Source organism: Bombus vosnesenskii, unplaced genomic scaffold (genome assembly GCF_011952255.1).
Source record: "Bombus vosnesenskii isolate JDL3184/JDL3185 unplaced genomic scaffold, Bvos_JDL3184-5_v1.1 scf7180000016272, whole genome shotgun sequence".
Lineage (NCBI taxonomy): Eukaryota > Metazoa > Arthropoda > Insecta > Hymenoptera > Apidae > Bombus > Bombus vosnesenskii.
The window spans coordinates 46,579-71,335 of NW_022884341.1; the positions used below are offsets into that span (position 1 = coordinate 46,579).

The 24,757-nt window shown below is 42.2% G+C and overlaps 1 protein-coding gene across 6 annotated transcripts in view; it reads left to right on the forward strand.

The window, feature by feature from the left end:
• LOC117242252 (metabotropic glutamate receptor) overlaps positions 1-24,757 on the forward strand; it is a 33,289-nt gene that overhangs the window by 1,083 nt on the left and 7,449 nt on the right. Inside the window, exons 1-7 of one of the 6 annotated variants that reach the window (XM_033508772.1) lie at positions 10,897-11,480; positions 12,339-12,490; positions 12,569-13,688; positions 14,152-14,960; positions 19,562-19,674; positions 21,579-22,235; positions 22,677-23,148. In XM_033508772.1, coding sequence (XP_033364663.1) covers positions 13,141-13,688; positions 14,152-14,960; positions 19,562-19,674; positions 21,579-22,235; positions 22,677-23,148 — 2,599 coding nt within the window. In that variant the 5' untranslated portion in view covers positions 10,897-11,480; positions 12,339-12,490; positions 12,569-13,140. Of the gene's footprint in view, positions 1-2,596; positions 4,170-10,896; positions 11,481-12,338; positions 12,491-12,568; positions 13,689-14,151; positions 14,961-19,561; positions 19,675-21,578; positions 22,236-22,676; positions 23,149-24,757 lie in introns of those variants that run through there. The other 5 variants (XM_033508770.1, XM_033508771.1, XM_033508774.1 and 2 more) reach the window with 5 other exon arrangements.

Here is a 24,757-nt window from a genome sequence, read left to right on the forward strand (position 1 = left end):
AACCGCTATGGATTTCCTCTTCCTCTTTTCTTCTCTTTTTTTTTCTCTCCTCTCTTTCGCTCGTTACACGTCTGACCGTTCCATGCTGGAATTCTACGTGACTCACCCCTCGGGTCGTAAGTTTAAACTTTTTCTTTTCGCCTGCGCTCGGCACAGAGATCCTTTGAGGGTAGGCGTGAGCGGTGATTGCTCCTCGAATCGAGCCACCGGAGTCGATTCTCTGAAGCTTTTTCCTAGACTGAAACGGAAAAGAGGGGCCCGGCAAAAAGATTCATGTTATTGGTCGGATAGATAATCTTTCTACCTTTCCACTTCGGGTTATGTTACGTATATTCTCAATGGAATTAACTCGTGAATTGTCGGGCCGGTCAAAACGATCAGCCTGGAATTCATTGGTGAGAATTTCGTAGATCTATCACCATACACCACGTATCGCCTACTTTTCTCAACCGCCACTTCGGGAAATTCACAACAATTTCGATAATATCACAATAACGAGTCAGTATTATTAGTATTTATATCGAAAAATAGGGATATCTCGGTGTATCACTCTTGCAGTACTATATTTGTTCATAATTCCTCTAACATTATATTAGGCAACTGCATCTTAATTAACAAACGTATTATACGACGTCTGCATAAGATTTGTCTGAATTTTGCCTACAAGAATTTCCGATTTTACTATTTCTGTAGCCTGTTGTGTTGCGAAATGTTATTTTCTTAAAATTCGTCAGTTTTATCATTCTACACGATGGAAGAATACAATTTTATTAGCGTAACAAATGCGTTAAATGTTTCTAAATAATCTTGATCTTTCCATGCTAGAAAAAGATCAGGAAACATAAATAACAAAGAGTTATCTCTCAAGCCTCGTTTAGATAAGCTATGTTATCTAAATTCAAGCAACTTAACGTCACTTAACTGGTATGAATCAGTTATTTACTTAATTTGAAATATCTTTTCAAGTGCAGTTAAGGTGTGTCCAAACTATTTTTCGACTTCAAAGAAACAATAACTGTTGCATAACATAATGTGAGCTTTTCTTTCATGTACCATCTTCTCGAATACCATTTTAAATACCCATCCCCATAGCCGAATTTGGAAAATTGCACGATTTCTAGATGAATCGAGGCACGAATGTTAGGTTTGGAGAATTCGACAGCCCGAAATCATTTCGTGTGCCATGAAAATCAAATGTAAACTAACTTTGATAGTCGTTGCCATCATCTATCTGCTAAAATCATCGGTTAGTCGTGAAAAGAGCATTCGATGTGGTGATTACGTATACTTGGCGTCTAAACTAGCATCGGATGGCGAACGATCGTAAGTACCCCTCGACGATGAAACGCGGGCTTTTCGTTACAGTCTTTCATCGAATGTCGTGCTGATTGATCAGCCTTCTAACGAGCTCTTACCAAGGATAATAAGAAAAATTTACTGGGATTCGCCGATACGGATAATAACAACAACAATGATAATAATACTCGTAATAATGAAAGAAAAAGGAAGAAAAGAATGAAACTGCATGTCGAGTTTCGAGATCGAGAGGCAGGCAAGAAGAGACAAAGAAGGAGAGACAGTAAGAAAGACAGAGACCTTGTCCCGATGACGCAGAGACCGACTGATAAAATAGTAACAAGGCCGGCAATAAAGAGGATACTGGCGAAGAAAGGGAATCGTTTTCAGGAAGGCGAACAGGATGCTGTGATCGAGAAGGGGGAAAGAAGGAAGCTAAGAGGAACATCGAGAAGAGTGGAAAGTTTCCGGAACCGAAGGGAGATAAAGGGATAGGTCCTAGTGGTGGAGGCACAATTGGGAAGAGAAAAGTAATCTCGGCGCCCACAAAAGGGGGTGAAATAAGTATCCTCAGGCAGTAACGTCGGTAGAGAGATAGATAGATAGATAGATAGATACATAGAGAGAGAGAGAGAGGGGGGGAGGAAGGAAAGGAAGAGGAGGGTGATATTGATTTGTTTTTATTGCTCGCAGACACGCGATAACCGTGGGGAAATGTGTGTCAGAAGGCGACGAGCGAACAAAATTCTCGAGGGCGACCCTGAAAACGGAGGTATCGCTCGCTAGGAACTGGAGGTTGCTGAACGGAGAAACAATCCCGACGTTCCTACGAATGGCGAAACGGTGGAGAAACGGAGCTAGAGATACAGAGAGCTGGTAGACGAGCAGCACGTCGCTCGAGACGATTATTACGGAAGATAAGGTCACCACAAGTCGAAGACTCGATTGCACAAATAACGAGAGCGAAGCTGAGGGGCGGTAAGCGGTGCTATTGATTCGCTATCGTAAGGCAAACAGACCACAGACGCGACGAGAAGATCCGTCTCCTCGCGGATACAGCCTTTCCAGTTTCGTCCGCTAAACACCGTTACCACATTCGATGCTGGATTAATCGACATTCTAGCAATTGCTCGGATTCTGGACCACGTTACAGACAACCATCGCAATTCATGCACTGACTATCTTGGTACGTTCTGTAGTTCGATTACCGTACCATCACGGCATCGTCGCTGGGCTTTAATATCGCGTCCGAGAAACGACGTTTCGCTCCCTTCTTTTTTTAACCGATGCCTGGGAAAGCCTGGCACCATCGGGGTCTCGAGATTGAAATAACCGCGACGAATCTTAACCGCGTTATACAGAATCCAGGCAGCGGATTCGATATCGATTCGCGAGTTACAGAGCGATTGGGGAATTGGATCGGCTAATCCGGAAACTTCGCTCCATCTAGCGTCGATCGAAAGTCTTTGGTCCGCTTTACGATAGAATCCCGTTGCTGTAGCGTCGCGAAAGCCTTCCAATTAGAAGTCGGTGCGATCATAGTTCTACCGTTTCCAGATCAGTTTCCTCACGCGCTTGTTATATCCGATCTGAACAGGCCACTATTTCTTCTCGTCGACGACTCAATCCACCAGGGATTAAGAAAACGTGAAATTAGCGGTAGAATCCATCTGCATTCTCTTCCGAGTCCGCTCGGTGAAATCATCTCCCGGCACACGCGTCCAACTTGTTCGTGTTCCAAAAATACGTGCACCAGAAGGCGTAGCGACATCCCTCAAGCCGAAAGAGCACCATCAAGCGGTTAAACGCTCGAATTAAACGGGATAACGAAATCCAAATACCACGAACGTACAAATAGGCGATGGGAGATAGAGTGACCAAAAGGGCGAAAGAGCGACTGTAATGAAGGAGACAGCGAGTGGAAACAAAGAAGAGGGTGGTTGTTCCGGTAACGGACTCTGTGCCGTCCAATGGACGAACGACGTCGAATCGCGTGGATGACAACGCGATTCATAAACGCGCGCGTACGAAGAGCCGAGGTTAAACGTTGGCGAAACAATATACTGGCGACGCGACATCGTAAACGGGGGTGAGTCTCTAAATGAACAGCAGCGGCGCCTTCGTCGACGAGTGGAAGGAACGAAAAGTCGAGGAGTAGCAGAGAGCTTCGGGTACTTCAAAGAAAAAAGGGGTGAGACAGAGGAAGACGAATGTGAAACAGAACGAGAAAAAGGACGCGGAATGGATAGAAAGAGAGGGAAAGACAAGAGGCAGGTGGGGAGGGAGCGACAAGGAACGTGGCATAAATTAGAACTCATTTGGTAAAGTGTTGCGCGTGTAGCGAGTTTTGAAGAGGACGTTGTCGGGGGTGGTTCAACGTCGGTGGCCTAGAGAAGGAGGAGGTTGCTGTATTAAAGGCGGGAAGGGTTGCCGAGTGCAGAGAGCGAGGGTGGCGGAACTAAAAGCGAAAACGAGGATGAGGAGAAATAGTGAGTGTGATATGAGAAAAAGAGGAGGGTTGGGGTGGAGCTGAGGGGGGATAGAGTGAGAGAAACAGAACGACAGGGGGAAGAGAGAAAAGGGAAGAGAGAGAAAGGTGAAGGTGCTGGACCGTATCGCGGAAACTCGAATCTTCCTGGCAAGTTGAAGGTACAAAAGAGGGAGAGGCAGAGTGAATCAGACGTAGCGACCGGGCAATACAGGAGAAGTAGAGAAAAAAGGTAGAGAAGAAATCAGAGGAAGAAAGAGGAACGGAGAAAAAGAGAGGTGTGGCGTGGAAAGGTTGGCGAAGAAACAGAGGAACAGCACTTTACCGGTTCTCGCTTCACGCTCAAAGAAAACGGGTCGACTTTTCGAGCTTGTACGACTACCGAGTAAGTAATACCCTTTAATCAACGACTGGGAGAGGAAGACCGGAAAGTTTATATTTGGAATCGGCTACCGTGGATCTGTACAGGGTGCGCGAAAGGTACGGCCGTCGAACTTGAGGGCCGGCTGCTTTACGAAGAAAATGATGCTTTTCGTCCGGAGAAACACGCAGTGAAACTCCATTTATCTGAACTCCATTTATTGGAACGAAATATCAGATACTGCTCGGTTAAACTAATTCCTGCTCATTGACTCCACTTATCTCAATGCAGAGTTCTACTATATAACAGAATTTTTATTATACAAACTTTATTTATTTCAACAAAATTTTAATTAGCGTCCGATTAAATAAACTCCAACTGATCGAAATCCACTTATCCAAAAGTGAACTCTTTCGAAAAATTGCAATCATGGGGAGTCAGTGAAACTTCTATTATATGAATTCCAATTATACGAACTGTTTGAATCCCCTGACTATCTGAATCCCTCGATGGATTCAGATAAATGGAATTCTGCCGTAAATCGAACGTGTACATACGATTTCGAGCGGTCGAGTCGACACGAACTGCCATTTAACCCACCCTAGGCCGATCTCTAGCTAAAAGACAATCTTCAGAAACCGACATATCGATGATTCACTTTTCACTCTATCTTACAGTCGTTAACCACTTTTCAATTTTACACAATTTTTAATTTCTCTGCTACACTTTTTCTGCGCGATCTTATACCTCCAACTGTTTTTATAACTGACTGATAACGATTACCGATAAAGAATTCCCTCAGATGACGCACACATGGTGCGTCACTAATTTCGAAGCTGTTAACGATCTAGTGGTTCAATAATCGCGAACCGAGCTCGAGCCAGACTTTATATGCAACAGACACCTGTCTGATGTTTATCGAGCAACGACTTGAAAGCGTTCTGCTTTACGCACACCAATTATTCACGGTACGTGAGCGAATTAGCTAATTTCTGGCGGCGAACGAGACGGGCTGTTCATTTAGTTTCTCGAGCAACAGATTTCTTTTATTTCCTCCGTTCGTTCGAATTAATTCATATTCTTTTCAACATATCGGAAGAAAACAGACAAACAATTTAACGATGGTTTAATAGAGTACGATCTCACAGAGATTTCAAACGTTAGGTATAGTATATTATTACACGTAACTAGAACAGTTTTGTCAGTGATTCTAATAGAGCTTGTTAGCTATTCGGTGCAGGCATTATGATTTCAGACGGTCTATCCAGGTCTACAGGATACAGAACCGGGAACAAGCCTCAAGAATATCAAATCACGGAAAACCCGATTTACTTTATGCAATATACAGATTCTCCGACGCTGAGAGGTAAAACCAGCGAGTCTAAGGAATATTTAATTCTGCGCATTTCAGCCATGAAAGCGGCTGCTAATCCTCAAACGATCTTTCGTCAGGGCTCCATTGAAAATTCGATGCCGACTATTTCGCATGCCCTGCGCTTCGAATAGAAAATGCTACTTCCGTAGACGTTCTTCCGTCGACGCTCTACAGGGGTTAAACATAAAAGTTGTAAAATAAAGCGACGATGACGAGGCGGCAATCGTCCCTCTTATTAATTGTAACATTTTGTTGAATTTCAAAAAGTTATATCGAAATCTTTGTTACGCTATTACGACAACCGATAGTAGGTGATCGAAGATCTGTCTCAAACTGACGGAAACACATGAATTTTATTAAACGAATGGAGCAGTCGATGTAAGCAAGTAAAACGAAAGTACCTATGATTTCCGAAAGTATTTGAACACTTGATAGAAATTTTTTATGAATATAGGTATCATACTTGTTATATGAGTTATGCATTAGCAGTTTAATATCATACAACTGTTGCATGATTATATCGTTATTTATCGAAAATATATCTACGCGTGATAAAAAATTAGTATGTAGCACGAATACAAGTTTTAATGATAGTAACAATTTCGAATCTTGTTCGATTTTTACGACATATTTTTTACGACGATAAAGACGACATGTATCAAGAATCGTTGATATTTCAACGAGGGGCAGATCAGAGACACGCGTCTTGATCTCTGAAGAATTTGACCGACAAGCACGAGATTGTACGAAAGGGGATGTTTTTCCGTAAAAACGTTAAGAGAACTTTTCTAGAAGAAGTTTTCTAAAAGCTGGAGCGACGCTGAACCGAGAAAAAGCAATACGATTGCGATAGCGTAGGAAATGCGAAATTATTTGTTCTTTGCCCCTTTCTCACTCGGTGAAATCGTTGCAATTGTGTTGTAGAGGGGCGTAAACGTCAGAATCGCCGGAAACAATGCTTTGCGAGACAACAATGCTTTCGCTTGCTCCCAACTATCTTCTGAAGGAAACTAATTCGACCAAGGAACAACGGAGAATAGTTAAAAAGGACGGACAGGATGATGCTACGCGATTATTGTAACGAACAGGGGTTCCCTCTTTTCAACTTACTAAGGGATTCCTCATTTAGAGAGAAGTAAAACTATTCTTCGACTCTGCAGGTCTGGATACCTGTAAATTCACGAGTAGTTCAACTTTGAAGCGCTTCTATAGGGATTATTATAATACGTTATGTATAGTAGTCTTGATATTTATCTTGTGTTTGAATTAATAATCACCTCGTTTCGAGTGGTTAAATAGCATATTTACAAAATTGGAAATAAACAGGTTTAGCATGAAATTTATCGCGTTTACCAAGTGTACTATTCTGATTACTGCCTTATCTACCATTCTGAAACATCCGGAAGAATGTCGAAGTGACAAATCCAATATTTCACCTTTCAATTCTTTCGATCAAATACAAAATTCCATCGCGAGCTTTTTACCTTAATTGACTTTATAAATCGTGTGCATTAAATTATCGATCTTTTCTAATCAACACTTCCGTCTAAGATTGTAATACCCATATCTAATCGCGCGATATCCAGAGATTTGAACTAATATTTTCTGGATATTAAATTACTCAGTGTCCAATGTGACATGAAAATTCGCTACTCCTCGCTTCGATCGAGCCAATTTGAAATTCCATCATAATCCACGATTTTTTCGTCTGGTTTTGCAAAACTTGTTGAACTCTGCCCCTTGTAGTTGCCGAGTATCCGTTCGCCACGATGCGACGCGACGCGATGCGACGCGATGTTCTATCGCATATATCGAGCCTGTGTATCCGGTTTTCGGACTAATAATTTTGCGGGTAACTTCCGGCCCGTGATTGCCCAGGAAACTACTAATGCGCGCACGTTCTACATACACACATATGTGAACATAAATGTATACACAGACGATAGCGGATCGAACGTTTCCGTAGTCGGCCTCGAAGATACACGCGAGCAATCGAGATTGCTTTTCGCGAGAAATCTTTTTCCCCACCTCTCTATCTGCGTCTCTCTTGTACAGCTTGGGAAAGAACATCTGGCGACCTATCTTTTCGTGATACAGACAACGAAGGAAATTGTTCGGAAATTCCTGGAAGGAAACTAAGAAAATAATGGACGTCGAATCGGAGGGTGAACTTGTACTTAACCCATTAAGGACCAAGTACACGAATGATACGTAAAAGTTGTGTAAACGTAACATTATTGGAAAACGTAAGTGAAGTAATTTACATATTGCTTCGTTAAACCACAGTACGTGTACCACAGTACGATAATCCAAATGATTACAATGATCTAAATAATTACAAATGTATAAAATATATAGTCCGAATATAATTTCAGACGACGTTAAAAAACAGAACTTGATAACCTGAATTGTGTAGGAAAAAGTTATATCGTAGAATGAACGCAACGCTGATCCTTAATAGGTTGAGGTTAAATACACGTTTCTTATATCTACTCTGCTATAATGTGTTCAAGAATGCGCAGCACATCGTTCGTTTTGTAAACACGGAAGATTCACTCGCAATTACAAGTACTGGATTTTTATTTCGTTCTTTTTTCCAATAATTAAATTTTAGTCTTTCTAGTTCTTGAAAAACGAAAGGTGGAACATGGAACAGTTATTTCGAACTATTTCGACAAATTTTTCACGCGGTATCGCTCTAATCTATCCCGTGTCCCGACGAATCGCTTGAATCTCGGCACAGCCCGAGATTTCTCCCACCCAAAATCGCGCTGTCTAGATCTGTTCGAAATTAGTTGGCAATTTAACCAAGGGATTCTACGCGAAAATACAGCTATTCTATGGTTCGCATACATCGGTCCGAATTACACCGGACCCTTTCTCAACGCACGTCAAAGTAATCTTTTGGCCGTAAAGAACTTTGAAGTCATTAAGTATCGCGACCGATTTACCAACGTTTTTAAAGAAAAATTCAAGTGGATACCGTACCACGTCAAATCAGACGCAATGCGTCGTGCGCAATGAACGTGCTGAAAACACACAAATTTCTCTGTTAGAGTACAACTTTGTTCATAGTTCCCCTAAACGAAAGGTTTTATCATTTATACCGTTTTTCTTCGTTTGTCCCGACCACTTCACGGACCTCTAAAAGAGTGTAAACCGCACCGTTTTCCTTCTCTAAATAAAATTTGCGGCGAATTTTCGTCGAAGATTTCGTTATTAAGGAAGAAAGGGTTTTCGAGCTTTTGGAGAAGGGAGGGGGAAAGAAAATCGATGTATCCAAATTGAAAGGGCGGGATAGGCGCGAATATCGGAGGCAGCTGGAATCGTGAAAGCTTCGGGTAAATATCCCGAGTGGTTGCGAACTGCACCTACGCTTGGTCGATACTCTAAACGGGGAAAACGGGAAGATACTCCCTTTTTATTTAAAGCCAGCGAGACAGACGCAAACAGGAAAAAAGGAAGGTGGATGGATGGGTAGAGAATGAGGTGTATAGGTGGTGGAAGTTCCGTGCGAGGAGAAAGTACATCGAGCGAATCGGGATACGAAAACACGCGTGTGAATATTCAACCTCCGGAATATTCAACGGAGAGAAAAGAAAAAAGAGGAGAGAGGATGAGGGTTGAGGAAGTCCAACCTCCCTTTCGACCGAGACACACACAGTTTGAAATTTCCAGCCGGTCTCCATGTGGAAGGGCCAAAGGTAGTCGGTGGAAAATGGTTGCTTCCTCTTTCGTTCCAGATATACTGAAATGGGGCGGGGCAGATGATTTTGTACGAAAGGGAACGATTTTGAGAATTGCGATAAAATGTCGTGTTGAAAGTATGGGTTCTATAATTTGTTATAAATGAAAATTATTTCAAATTTTCAAATTTTCAAATTTCACTGTTTATCACGTCACTGGTAACGAGTTAAATAGCCTATTCTCAAACCTAGATTGCTTAAAAATTGTGCATAACTGAATTTGGCGAATTACAACGCGAATAGCTCAGTTGGATTGAAATATCCTATTAACGTAAATAACCTTACTACGATGATTGAAAGTTCCATTGCCACAAAAGAAAAACGAGAAGAAGATGTCTCTCGCGCGAAGGTACAAAGAATCTTTCCCTGAAAGATTAATAAGAGTTTACCATTCGCGTAAGATAAAGGATGAGAGATAAATGGTCCGTTCTTCTAGCTCTCCTTGGGTTCTTCATAGATAAGAATGTCGCTCAGGTGGTTTAGAGTCTAGAGGGATCGTGTGTGTTAGTCGTACCCGTGACAGAAGTGGGCCGTGCGCGAGCGGTTAACAAAGAGCGTCGGTGGCTCGAAGAAATGGAGGATGGCACTTGCCGGAGAACTGGAAGCCTGTTTGCATAAAACTCCCATTTACTTCGTGAATTGCAGTGCGCGCGCATTCGCGACGTGACAAATTTTCGATATGCACACTTCTATTTGGACGTCCATCTCGTGGCTAAAAGTACAGCCCCGCTTCTCTCTGAACCCTGAAAATGCGCGGCTGCTGCGCCGCTACGCCGCTACACCGCTACACCGTGGCCGTTTCTCTCAAAACGACCCGAAAGCATCCGGATAAAGCGTGTCGTCGCTGCTTTCGATTCCTTATTTTCTTTTTTCTTCTTTCCTTTTCTCCTTTTTATCTTTGTTATTCGATCGATGAAACGCAAAGTTCGTTGAGCGTTGATTTTTCAAGGTATTAAATGGGATAGAGCGACGGGGAATTCTTTTGGTTCTGAATGTTTCGAGCGATAAAGAAAATTGAAGTTTGTTATTTCGACAGATTTGGAAGGTCCAGTGTTAAGTATACTGGCAGAGTTCGAACTGGAAGGAGTATCGCTCCTAAAATCGAAGAATAAAAACTGGATCGAGGTTACTTAGCGCGAACTGAAGTCCTTTACATACAATGTATTCGTCTGGAAAGTCGGCGCCACATGGCTTAGAGTGCAAGCGCTTATGATGCTTGTTCACCGTCGGTAGACCATCCAGCGACCTCGATGAAACTTGTACTTGAACTCTTCGATCTTACGCTTCCCTTATAACTTCTCACTATTTTCCCGGGCTATACTACCAAAACATACACTATAACTACGAACAAGTTACATATACAATACGTTACTAACACTATTCTACACGATAAACGTTATCGATATTCCAATTACTGGATTACGTAATTATCGAAATGTCGAAAAAATGCCTTATTAGATACACACTAGAAAACAATGCAGTAGTATTATACATTTAATCCTGATCTGTGGATGGGTGGCCCAAAATTTCTAGCAGGTCGATTGATTTTCACTCCTTTAAATTAGTCACAAATAAATAAACATTCCTCGACAAACAACTGTAATATTAGTCAAACTTCTGAGAGTTTTACTTGGAGAACAAGATGGAGAGCCACGAGGAAGACGATACTGGCGAAAAAGTGGTAATTGGTAAATCGTGCGATTCGAACAAGACGAAGTGCGGGCAGCTGGGTCAGTGAGGTAAGGAGTAAAAAAAAGTGGTGGGAGGGCTTTCGAATTTAAAGCCGGGAGCACGGTCACGCTTGTTAGAGTTCCGTGAAATTAAGTCCGCTTAACGAGTACGTAGCCGGGGAAATTTAACGAGCCCGAGCCATGCAACGTCGACCCGGAGAATTTTCGCAGCCACTGCGATGGCTGCGAGCGACGCGCTCGCCGAGTCTCTCGCTACCCCTCTGTTTCCCGGTAAAAAAGTAAAAGTGAAATCGTCCTAAATAGCAGTCGGCTTGGTTGCGTTGGTCGTCAAGTTAAATCGGTCGAAACGGGACGCGAAAAGTGAGCGTGGGAGATGGAAAGCCGGCGGTTCTGCGGTGATGAAAAAGAAGAAAAAGAAAGACGACGAAAAAACAGGAGGAAAAAGTAGGAAAAAGGAAAGCGTGTCAGTCGTTGACACGTTCTTTCGCGATCACACGACTGGAACAAAGTTTAAGATAGTAAGGTTGGTAAATCTGTTTTGGAATTTTCCATCGGAGATAGAAGTTCGACACGATCCTATCTTTCTTGGCTCTGGCTCGACTTATTAATACTTTTATCGTCTCCCTGTCGCGATCAGAATTCACTGAAAGATTAAGAGAGGATTCGAGAATAAAGGAGCTGGAGATTTCTTCGAAAGTTGCCTTGCAAAAGTCCTTCGTCTTCCTTCGTCGACTTCGCTTCGGCGACGTTCCAGTTGTACGTGGGAAACTTGCCTTCGAAAACTTCGAATGCATCTGGTTTCTCCTCGAAATGAACAGAAAAATCAGTATGTAAACCTGTAACATTCGTGTCTTCCAAGGTCGTTTGTTCCTTCCCTCTAGCACGTCTTCTCGATGGGGGTACCATGTACTACGTAACGTTTCAATTAGTTCGTCCAGATCTGAATTCGAAACTTCCGGATATAAGCCGTCTTTTCACTTTCTGCTTTTTAAGAATTTACGTATATGATTAATATCGCAGGATCCGTTAAATCTTTTTCTGTCTAATAATCAAATCCACAATTATTTTCGTACTAGAACTACCAAGACAGTGAAAATTAATAATTCGTATTTTTTCATAAAAATTTTACAGTGTGTTTTTTTAGCAAAATAGGTATAGGTGGATAAAGACTTGCTTTTTTGCTACTTTGTATAAAAAATCATCTGTCTACTTATACAATACTTGCTTTCATTTTGATCCTTTCGACGATAATTTTATAAGTATTATAATCGTCGATACCGTTAAAAGGAACAATACTTTTACTTGAAAAAGAAGAGAAAAGTCGTATCTTACATCCGGAAGCTCTCATGGTCGTCGTTACACGTGTCCCCTAATGACCTAGGAAAGCAGAAAATGATTTGAACGACGGAGAATCGTCGAAATAGAGCCGTGATGCGTGTCGCGAAATTAACGAAGGAGCACTTTTCCGGGTCGTCTGATCGGAAAATAAAACACATTCGGCTGATGACTTCGGACGATCGATAAACTATGTATGTAGGTACTCCGGTGATCCTCTCCGCTTTCCTCCAAATCCTGACGCACTAATATCGAAATTGCTTACGCGAACTTCAGGCTGAAGGCGAGGAGGATAAACCAAGATTTGAGCCGGGCTTTTTCGGGACGGTGGCTCAGGAACAAAAGGTTGAAGATGCTCGAGGAAACGATGGATGAAATCATAGCTAGGATTACTCTTGATGAAACCGTATTAACGAAAGAACATACGAAAACGATCAGACAACTTTGGATCCGTCTATTTCGCCACTACCAATCATTCCGTATCTAAGGATCGTCCAAGGACTGCCTTTAACGTGTAAATAGAAGATGTCCAAATGAAACCTGGTGACCACGGAAGGCCTAAAAAATCATCGACCTAAGATTTTTCTACAGTGCGCTTCAAGCACGGCAACCTAATCTCGTTAAGTTCCGAGCAACCGATAAATACATAGAATTTATAGAAACACCTTGACCATCCCAATCGAGGAATCGACTTTAAAGAAATATCCAATTAATCGTAAATCGGACAGAAAACATTCGTCAACGTCGTTCAGAAGAAGTTTCTCACGAGAACGCGGCATAAAATGCTTCGATCTTTGAGCAAACAGCAAGCTCCGCGCAACAAGTAGACAAAGTCCAAGCCGGCTAAAATGAGCCAGCCTTTCGTTCAGATGTTGATTCTGCTGCTATCACTGCACCAGCTATCGGTGTTGAGTCAATCGAAGGCGCACAGCGAGCGGGAAGCAGTGCTGATCCCTGGCGACATTGTTCTGGGAGGACTGTTTCCGGTGCACGAGAAGGGCGGCGCCTCTTGCGGGCCAAGCGTCTACAATCGAGGCGTGCAACGACTCGAGGCGATGCTGTTTGCCGTGGATCAGATCAACAAAGACAAGAAGATACTTCCAGGCATCAGGCTGGGCGTACACATCCTTGACACCTGTGGCAGAGACACGTACGCGCTCAACCAGAGTCTGCATTTTGTTCGAGCATCTCTGTCTAATTTGGACATCAGCGTGCTTGAGTGTGCGGACAAATCCGTGCCCAGGGTGAAGAAGACGGCCAGTGCTGGGCCGATCTTCGGCGTTATCGGAGGTTCCTATAGCTCCGTGTCGTTACAAGTGGCAAATTTGCTGAGGTTGTTTCACATTCCACAGATCTCGCCTGCTTCTACCGCTAAGGCGCTTAGCGATAAGACCAGGTAACTTTGAACTTTCTCTTTTGCAAATTCTGCTAATCGTACCAAGCAAAATTGTTTCATTCTTTCTATAAGATTTTCTTAGTCGAAAATTTAACCTTTACGTTGCATAATTAATTTTTCTTACGAACGAATTACTTTATAGTAGATACATTGTAACAATAATTTTTAGTAAAGAGTGGATCCTTTTCCATTTTCGATAAATTTACCTATTCGAGTTTGCAAACTCGTAGTCCATCTGTCTAGGAATTCGAAATTTTAGAGTAATTTTACGGTTATAAAACATAAGACGCAGTATACATATGTATATCCTCCAAAAGAACACGACTCACATCTGCAAGGTTTCCTCAAGGGACTCAGGCTTATACCAAGACTATATATAATATTATATATCCATCGATATGCATATTTTATGATAATTGTTCCAGAAATAACGAAGAAAATCCACGTTTAATCTCTCCATTAGGTTCGACTATTTCGCGAGGACGGTGCCTCCGGACACATTCCAATCGATCGCATTGGTGGACGTGGTGAAAAGTGCAAATTGGTCCTATGTCTCGACCGTCTACTCCGAGGGTAGCTACGGAGAATACGGGATCGAGGTGTTCACCAGGGAAGCGACAGAACGTAACGTGTGCATCGCGGTAGCGGCAAAAGTGCCTAGCGCCGCGGACGATCGTGTATTCGACGATATCATCCAGAGACTGAGTAAAAAACCGAATGCCAGAGCTGTAATTCTGTTTACCCGCGCAGAGGACGCTAGAGGAATCCTCGAAGCGGCCAGAAGATCCAACATGACAGCATCCAGTCAACCGTTTCAGTGGCTGGCTAGCGATGGCTGGGGTCGTCAAATCAAACTCGTAGAGGGTCTCGAAGAAGAAGCTGAAGGCGCTATCACGGTGGAGCTTCAGTCGGAGAACATTCCAGGCTTCGACGAGTACATGGCCTCCTTAACTCCGGACTCGAACCGTCGAAACCCTTGGTTCAGCGAGTACTGGGAGGAAGTGTTCGGTTGCGTTCTCAAAAAGAATATCAGGCTCGTAGGAAATCAAAATAGCACTATGTGCTCGTTGAAGCTTAGACTGACCTCGGAAACCGGATATGAGCAAGAGTCGAAGGTTCAATTCGTCGTGGATGCCGTGTACGCTTTCGCGTTGGCACTGCACAACCTTCAGAGGGACGTGTGCACGAAAACCAGCGGTTTATGCGCCGCGATGGCCAACTACGACCGAGCCCTATTCTATAGAAACTACCTGCTGAACGTGTCCTTTACAGGTGAGTTTCGAATTACACACTCTCATGCACAAGAGTTACAGCGAACCCAAACGGCCTCCAAAGGCGGAATTCGATATTTTGCACGGCCTTCTGTCACTGCCTCGGGCTTTTCAATGCGCTAGAACATATTGCTATATTTGAGAATCGTGCATGTATTATACATATATTACGCCTGCATCCCTCATCCTCTTTGGTTCAACGGTTCACCTCTGATTCCGTATTCCGGTATTCGCGTATTAAATTTTTCCCCTTGCAACAAGGCGAGCAATAAACGCGCGATTCGCGCCAGGCTTTATAACGCGAAACCGATAATATCGACGACCCCGGTGAACAATAAACGCGGCAGAACGAATATATTCACAGCGGCGTGGTTCTGCGGGCCGATATGAAATTTTTCCGACCTTGACGGTTCTTGGCAGCCTGCTTTGAGAACGATGGATAATTCGCGGATAATCGGAGCATTTTGCGCTTGATTGAGTTTTATCGGTTACTTTCCCGGGAAGATAGCGGCATTTGCTTGTGCGACAGCGAAGGTTTTATGGTTGCCAGTATTCCGTCAATCCGATCACGATCTTTGCTTTCTCTATTATATGAACTGACATAAACATAACAAAAACAGTCTTGGATTTAATCCTTCGGATAACAATGACCGAATCATTTTACTCATATACATCGATGTTCATAAGTATCAGGATATCTGCTATTACCATACAAATAATTAATCTAGATTATCAAGGAAATTGTTAATCTATCGAAAATTTATTGCAACCGTTTGCAAGAGTTACAAAAGTGCGTTGGTCCGCATAGTTTTCGGAACTGAATCGCATAGTATTGTTGCGAACAGAGTGATAAAATGTATTAGCGCTCAAAGATTTAACGAAATCAGTGATCCATATATCTTACACTATTTTTGTATCAAATCATCCTCTAACCGCACGAAGGCTTGCAAGGATCGTGGAATGGACCAGACTGAATTATTCCAGGCATTTCTCCAGAGACCAATGCATTCCTAGATCGAACACGGAAAGCCCGAACGCGCCGTGCCGTTCATTCTGGCCTCGTACCTCGATTCAGATTTCCTGACATGGGTATGGGCGAAACGAATTTTTGGCGTGGCCGGTGGAAACGCGAACTAGAGAACGAAGGTTGCGGTGATTTTAGCTGCTTCGTACTTGAAATTGATACGAGCGTCGCGATGCCTTGCTCAACGAGGCGGGCGAGGGACGTTTCAATTCCAGACAAAGTACGGATCGTGTCAAATTTTTATCCTAAGAGCACACTGTGATAGAGACAGAGGAATGACAAAAAATGGCGAAAACGAAAATAGAAAGGGAGTTGATAAGTCGTTCGGAGTCAACGAATATAAATGAGTACATGATCAAATAATTAACGTTAACTGTACATAGTGATACTGATAAATGTATTTGCCGATAACTGTAAACATTTACCGATGATTTATTATTTTAAAATTTAAACTTACATTCTAGAAGCAAATTCTATTAACACGCATGGATGCTCGTACGGTGAACTGCGATGATTTAAAACGCGCTTTTACAATACATAAAACTTTATTTTATTTCACTGTTATTATTTCTCCTGTTTCCTTTCCAAAATTCATCGGTAAAAGCCAGAATATTGTATTTATTTCAGTTCTGATTAATTGCACTTTCGATTTAACGGACTGTCGCTCTAAAGTCAAAAACAGGGACGAAGATTAGAACAGACGAATCACATCGTGATTTCGTAATTTTTCGCTAGTGTGCGGCCGTGACGCTTGGGTGACAGGCGTACGAGGAAAGCGGCAGACAAGTACAGAGATAGAACAGAGAGGGTTTGATAATACGGAAATGAGGAGAAGAGAGAAAAAGACAGACTGGAAAAAAAGTGGAGGGAGGTAGTATCACAAGGGGATCGTGCTGTATCGATCCTAAATGTGCAGTCCAAGGCCATTGTTTTTTCCCCGTTTATCAAACCAATGCGTGACGAAGGTTTATGTTAAAGATGCATCGGCCTCAAAGAACAAAGTAGGTAATGCGGGAGCTCTCGCGTCTCGACATTCCTTTTTGCGATCTCCCTCGTGTTCAACCCCGTTTTTCTGCTACAGATTTACGTTCTCCAACCTTTTTTCTATCTTTTTTATTTTCCTCTTTTTTCTCTCGTACGATCGGACGCGGTGATCGTTCGCGATGAAGTACACGTGCATCACGGTGAGTTCGAACGATATCTCGAGTCAAATCTGTTGGTGGTGCGGCCGGGGCCAACGTTATCGATTCGTTCGGTGGACGTGTGCACGTCGAGGGCGATTTCTACGAAATGACCAGGAAATAATGGCCCGGTTTCGGTGACTTTGCACGTTTTAGATCGATCCGCGCGCGGCGAGCTCTCTCGCCACGGGCGACCGGATGAATCGGAGATTACAACCCGTACCACAAAATGGATCGGAAGAAATTGTATTTTTGTCTCTTGTATTTTCTCTTTCTTCTTTTTTTTCTATTTTTTTCTTTTTTTTTTTTAATGCGCATGTAAATGAATCTATTACATGTTTTAGAGACTCTCTAACGAGACCGTGAATGCTCGTTCATTTTTAGAGTGAACGATGGGATGCCATAGCGTGTCGATTTTACGATTCGATGCGTATCAGTCGTGACTTTGTTGTACGTGCATGGCTGATTTTTAATTGCGTGGCAGTAATTGAGTCAGGAATATAGACTGGTCACCAAGGAAAAATATTATTCCAGTTGTTAGGTGGCAAAGCTGTATGCGGTTGAGTTATGGGCCGAAGAAACAAACGTGTGGTACGTGGGGCACACGCCATAGTCTGACCTAATCTGATACACGCTGATATTACAATTTGCCTCGTGCAGCTAATGAAGGAATGCATTAGGCGTTTCCGCGGCTGATCACCGTTTGCTACCTTTGCTCTACGTAATAAAATTGCGAATTGACTGCTTTGAGCGTTAAAAGCTACCGCAATCTTTAATTTCCGTACAACTTGCAGAATTAGCAAAATCTTTATCATGCTTGACGTTTCGCGTTATTTCCCTTGAATCGACTCCTTGCCTGCATCGAGGAAAGAAAAACGCGCGAGCCGCTTACAATTAGAATAAGACCAGAGGAAGATCAGATAATCTCGATTTCAAACGTTTCTCGTTAATCAAGAATGATTCTTCCGAAATTATAAGCTTCCCATAGCTTTCACGAACGAAAGTACTTACGTGCGTACTATCTATAATCATCGTGAGTTAATATAATAAAAAAAATATCAGGCAAAAGATGCCAATCAGTTCCAACATTAATTTACATCGAATAAAAAGGTTTTCCCGCTGTTAATAAAAAACGGGAGTCGTTGGAAAGTTTTCGCATTCCTCGCTCTTTATATCGTGTTAAAAACGCAAAGGGAAATATATGTATAATTTTAGTTTCCATCGAGTTATCTGGTAGAGACGAAGGTTGGAGGCAAGCACAATCATATGTCAATTACGCGAAGCGGAAGTGCGATAATTAAAAGTCGCATTGCCGTGATCGTGTCTGGCTGGATATATTAAAACTGAAACGAACATGCAATATGCAAATGAAATCGTTGCATTGGCCGCGTAAATCCGCTGTGCGAATCTACCGAAACCATTTTTCGTGAAACTAAATGTAGCGTATGGATCGCGATATGAGAAAAAACATAAGAAAATGTACCGGAAACTGGGATTCCTGATAAAACGTTTTGTAATGTACAGGCAACAGAGGAAAATCTCTCCTTCCTGAACGGGGCATTAATCCTGTTCTTAAAACCACCGAACATCGCGTAGAAGAAACAGCTACGTTCCGCGGAACGGCTCGACGAATAGATAAAAATTTATAAACGTAACTGTAATCTCTAATCATCGAATTAAGACAAAACGTATTAGGACAAACGTACAAAAATTTCATTTCTTGAACATCCACTTCTTTACAAGTGTCTTTATACCATAGATTTTCACAGAAAGCAGCTGATTTTGTTTTAAAAACGGCGATACACACGTGTCTTTTGACTATCTGTTTATATTTCCTTCCATTTAAATGATTTTTCAACGACTAAAAATGGTGGCAGACTGATAGTATCAGATCTAAGGATAAAGAGATGAAAAAGAATTTTAAGTAGTTTTACATTTACATCTATTTTAAATTCATATAACATAATTGGCCAGAAGCAGACTTGGTTGTGTTCCATATCTAATTATTAAGATCTACGCTGACTTCTAGGCTCGGACAGAGGCCAATTGTTTTATAGATACAGAACAGAGTTCTTGGAAAATGATTTTATCGAGAGACATTAAACTTCGCTCACACTTCGTAATTGTACTAAAAGGAGAAAGATTAAGAATTATGAATAATTCTAAATGTACGACTAGGAACTATGATTATAGGCTGCAGTAGAGCGAGAATCGGTGTTTAGATGCATCTATACACGCTCTCGAACTTAACGCCGATTTACGGGAGCACGAAATTGATTAAATTGCTGTTATCGCTTTGCCCCTACATTCTCTGTATTTTACTGTTCGAAATCGTATCTTTTCTCAGCTTCCGCGTTCTGGAAATACAAAAACGAACTCACGAGTATGATGTTTCAGACACTGCTGGCAGCGAGGTAAAGTTCGACGAGCACGGGGACGGGCTGGCGCGGTACGAAATCCTCAACTTTCGGAAATCGGCAACTAACGGGACTAATGGATATCACTATCGGGCAAGTAAAAGTACTTTTGACTTTTTTCCACCGATTAATTGGAACTTGTCGAAATACGGCCTTCCTGCTCTCTTTTCTCTCATTCCCCTCCTTCTACCCTCTTTAGCATCATTCTTCGTCATCGTTCCCCAGAGCCGGAGGGTAAACTTCCCGCGAACTCCAGACTCATCGTCGGGTGAACCGCTTTCGGCAGTTTTACGCTCATTCGAACCTGGTACAATATCGAAATTGAAGTTCCTATTATTGGATTTGGCGAATTTCAACGACCGGCAGAGATAATTATCCTTCCTGAAACTTCGGGGGAGTGTGAACTGCTATAAATTGAAATAATTCCCCGATCCTAGGAAATTAGCTTCGGTTACACAATTGAATTTTATCCCCTATTCCTTGTACACTTCGTCACTTTTAAGCTCTTCTAACCTGTTTCCTCAGAGGGTTTTTTAACTGTTTCACGAAATTGATTTTCTTCTTTGAGAAATTGGATTTAAGGTTTGGATTTACTTGAATTTGTCCTTTCTCCATTCTCTCAAATTTGTTCACAAACTTTTGTAAATCGCACTTTTTAATTACTTCGCCTTGCTGACAAGTAATGTTAAATAATTGACCTTTTCCATTTCTAAATCATTTTGTGCGTTATGTTCTTTTTTAGGTTTTTATACTTTCTCTGTATAGCTTTTTAACCTTCTATAGCTAGAAACTAACAAAACCAGAGAGTCTTCCCTTCTTTTTCCTTTTATAGTATTTCGAGTATTAATTCTTCTTACAACGGCGTGATAATTCTTCTTGGAATAATTCTTCTTGGAACGGTGACAGCATCCGTCTTGGATGATGTCCTGAAAAGTACCATTTCGTCTTGGTGATCGCCAAAGTCGCTCATGACTCTTCACACCTGTCCATATACTATTTAAAGATGATAAAACGGCTAATGGGACAACTGACGACACAGAAGCAAAGAGACTTGCCTCTCTCGCTCACCATCATTACTCTATGACCTTATTTGTAGATGTGAAACCAATATCAACTACGTACGAGAACGAAAAGTCAGAACTCCAGTCTCTCGTCTGTTGTATCCAATTAACGATTGTTTCTCGATAAAAATCGTAAATCAACGTAAAACCGGGTGCACCGGTCGTGTTTCCAGCGATAAAGTAGCGGCTGGACATAAATTGCAACGTGACCTTCGCTACGTCCGCCTTCCTACCGCTGGATGCAACTTACAGGATGAAATATAACCTTTGCTCGACGGAACAGGTAACTCTAAATTGTCAAAGAACGCGAGTTTTATTGCACCAACGTTCTGGCCATTTATTAAAGAAAAATGTGAAAGAAAAAGGAAAAAGAAGAGGAAAAAAGGAGACCGTCCGTATATCCACGGATAACGGGTGGAGTACAATCTTTTCCCCAAAAATTCCCACGCGAATTCGTATTTCAGTCCCCGTACGAATGTATATTTCATTATCAAAGTGGAGTATCTAAGTTGCGCAGCGACGCGTTTTATCCGAAACATCCATCTCGAAAAATGAAAATAACAACACGCCTCCTATCTTTCGATCGATCGCAGGTCAAATAAAAGAATTTCCTCCCCAGAGAACAAACTTTCCAATTTTATAAATGTTTCTGTCAGAACGCGCCTACGACAGACATCGAGTAGACAGAATTGAAATCGTGTATCGTTTCGAGCATTCACTCGATTGTCCATCCAATAGAGTTCACCTGAAATTTCGACGTCGATTAACGCCTATGTTTCGAACGTGTTACTACTATCGCTTTTCACTACCAATTTTCACGCGATCGACAGGATACAGATCCTACGACATCCTAAATCGCATTCATCATATCGTTCGCGACACTCGACGAGAAGATGGGTCGATCGATCGGTAACGATGGAAATATCTCTCGAATAGGTGGTAGGAAAATGGTTCAACTCATTGGATATTCGCACGGAGGAACTGGTCTGGGCACGAGGCACCAAGGATCTACCAATCTCGGCATGCTCGCTACCCTGCGAGTCAGGTATGATAAAGAAGCAACAGGGTGACACTTGTTGCTGGGTGTGCGACCAGTGCGAGGAGTACGAGTACGTCTACGACGAGTACACCTGCGTGGACTGTGGCCCGGGCAAATGGCCACACGAAGACAAGAGGGGCTGCTACGAGTTGCCCATAAACCACATCAGATGGAACAGCGCGTTTGCGATCGCGCCAGCGGTGATTTCGTGTCTTGGAATCGTGGCCACCCTTGCAGTCGCGTGTCTATTGTTCCACCATAGAGACACACCCGTAGTTAGAGCGTCAGGACGCGAGCTTACGATCATTTTGCTGGCTGGTGTGCTCGTTTGTTACCTGAACACGTTCCTGTTGCTAGCAACGCCTACTACAGTTACCTGCATTCTTCAGAGGTTCGGTGTGGGGGTGAGTTTCAGTGCAGTTTATGGAGCACTGTTGACCAAGACGAATAGGATCGCCAGAATCTTCGATTCTGCATCGAGGTCGGCCGTTAGGCCAAGGTACATTAGTCCTGCGTCCCAAGTCTGCATCGCGGCCGCGCTGATCGCACTGCAGGTAAGAGAAAAAAATGAAGCAACTGTTTGTCGTCTATTGAATATAGCTCTTTGATTAACACGTTCGTTATGGAATTTTTTCATTGCTTACAATACTGATAAATAACTTTTTCGTCTGTAAATCGTGCGGAATTGCGCTAACAACGGGATACATCGCAGAAAATATTCTTCGTATAAATATAATTGAGTCTTAATATAATGAATCTTAATGCAAGAGGCATCCTCGAAGTCATTTTAAAGGGGATATTCTAGCTTAGAAAAACATCTTTTACATCTTTAGCAATCGAATCAGTATTCGATGTATTCACATTTTTGAGTATAACTCTGATCCACGTCGTATCCATTGAAGATGTTAATCTCTTTCACCGAAACCGTAATAAATAAATAACGAAACGGTTCTGAAATTTCCAATCGTGTTGTATCTGTGCTTTCATGATATCAGGTGGTTTTGACCCTGGTATGGATGATTATCGAACCACCGGGAAGAAGATTCTCCTACCCAGACCGCAAGCAGGTGATCCTCAAGTGTAATATCCAGGACATGAGCTTCCTCTTCTCCCAGTTGTACAACGCGTTGCTAATCCTAATCTCAACAGTGTACGCGGTGAAGACACGGAAAATACCGGAGAACTTCAACGAGAGCAAGTTCATCGGCTTTACTATGTACACCACCTGTATCATCTGGTTGGCATTCGTGCCGATCTACTTTGGAACCGGAAACGCACACGAGACTCAAATTACCACACTCTGTGTGGCGATTAGTTTAAGCGCCACGGTGACATTAGTTTGCTTATACTCGCCAAAGGTGTACATCATCGTCTTTCAACCGGACAAAAACATCCGCAGGAAAGTCACTATGGGCGATAAGTCTAAGAAGCAAGGGAGTAGCGCGGGAACCTCTTCTATTACCAAATGTGAGTAAATATTTGTATCGAAGAACATAAAGAAAAGGTACCAGAGTCGGGTCAGACTTGCGCATATCTTATTTGAAATAACCGTGTAAATGATACGGTTATTACAGTTTATACGGTTCCAGACATATTTCGTCACGTAAACAGAAATGTTCAGCTATGTGAAAAAAGTGGTACTATGATTTGTACGTACATCGATTAACGATGAGAAACGTCTAAGCTTCACACTCTCGTTACTATTCATAATAAACAAATCGTCTAGCAAAGATTGAGGCAAAAAATCATGCATACGCATAACAATTATTTCCTTTTTTTAAATTTGTTAGTGATATGACGTTGAGTCGAAAATAATTCAGAGAGCGTAGTTGCGTAAATTTCTAATACAGACTAGAACCCTTTCCAAACATATAGAATTCTAATATTTATGTAGAATTGCGCTGCTTTCGTATCGTCCTGTACTTTGATCAGGAAGAAGCGAGAATTTTGAAACGTACAGAAAATACAAGGCTATGCGTATCGAGTCTACATTGTCAGCAAATCAACCTTGATAATATCCTTTCATCCGTCATCCCGACATCTCACGAAACGAGACATATCCTTTCAGCCAACAATCTATTAAAGCTAGATCCCATTGTGGAGAAAGATTAAGATTTACATTTGGAATCCAATAAAACCTTGGCACGCTAAACGGTCCCATAAGACGTAGAGACGTAACCGATCGATTACACCGCGCGAATATAGTATTCGCGGTGCTCCATTTTAAAAGAAGTCGGCTTTAGCCTCGGTTCGAATCTGCCTGCGATGATAAAGGTGGCTAATAATGCCCGAATCCGCTGACTCGATTCGCTCGCAAATTACGAAGCCTCAAACACGGTAGTGAACTCGGCTCACTGCCAACACCTTGCACCACCCACGGCTCCGCTCTCTTGACCGTACGTCGCACATATTTTCTTTGTACTCCGCACTTTATCGCGACACGGAGTCGATCAATTTGTTGGATCTTCAGATGTCTGCCATGGCACAGCCTTTCTATCGAGGAAACGTTGTTTTGTCCCGGAGCATTATAGTTATTCTAAGCCTGAAACAGCTACGACGCCTAACCCTTTCATCGATGATTAAAATGACGAGGTGCTGCAATAACCGTGACGCAAAATTTCAGAAAACCTTGTCGTATACATGTACAATGTACATGCATATATTCCCTGTGTGGAGTAAGTAGATTGGTAATTAATTAGAAAAGGACAGGTCTCGTAGATTTCATTAATCTTGATATGTGTATATTGTCAATATTCTGAGTAATTACTCTTGTACTCGTACATAAGTAACCGCCGCGCCGTTTGATTTTAATTTCCAAGATGTGCATAAAAATATTTCTGGCACAATGTACTGTATTTTTTAGAAATGAATTCAGATTTGACTTTGGCCTTGCTTGGATAAGGAACCTTTGGATAAGGAATTCGTATTTCACGGTTAGGTCTCCTAAAACAAATCTCGATATTTTCTACCGCGATCGAATCTTGTTAGATAATGCAAGGCGACCGACGAACACGACAAATGTGTAACTCGATCTTTTATCGGATCTTACTAAGGAGAATAACGTCTCGTTGAGGAA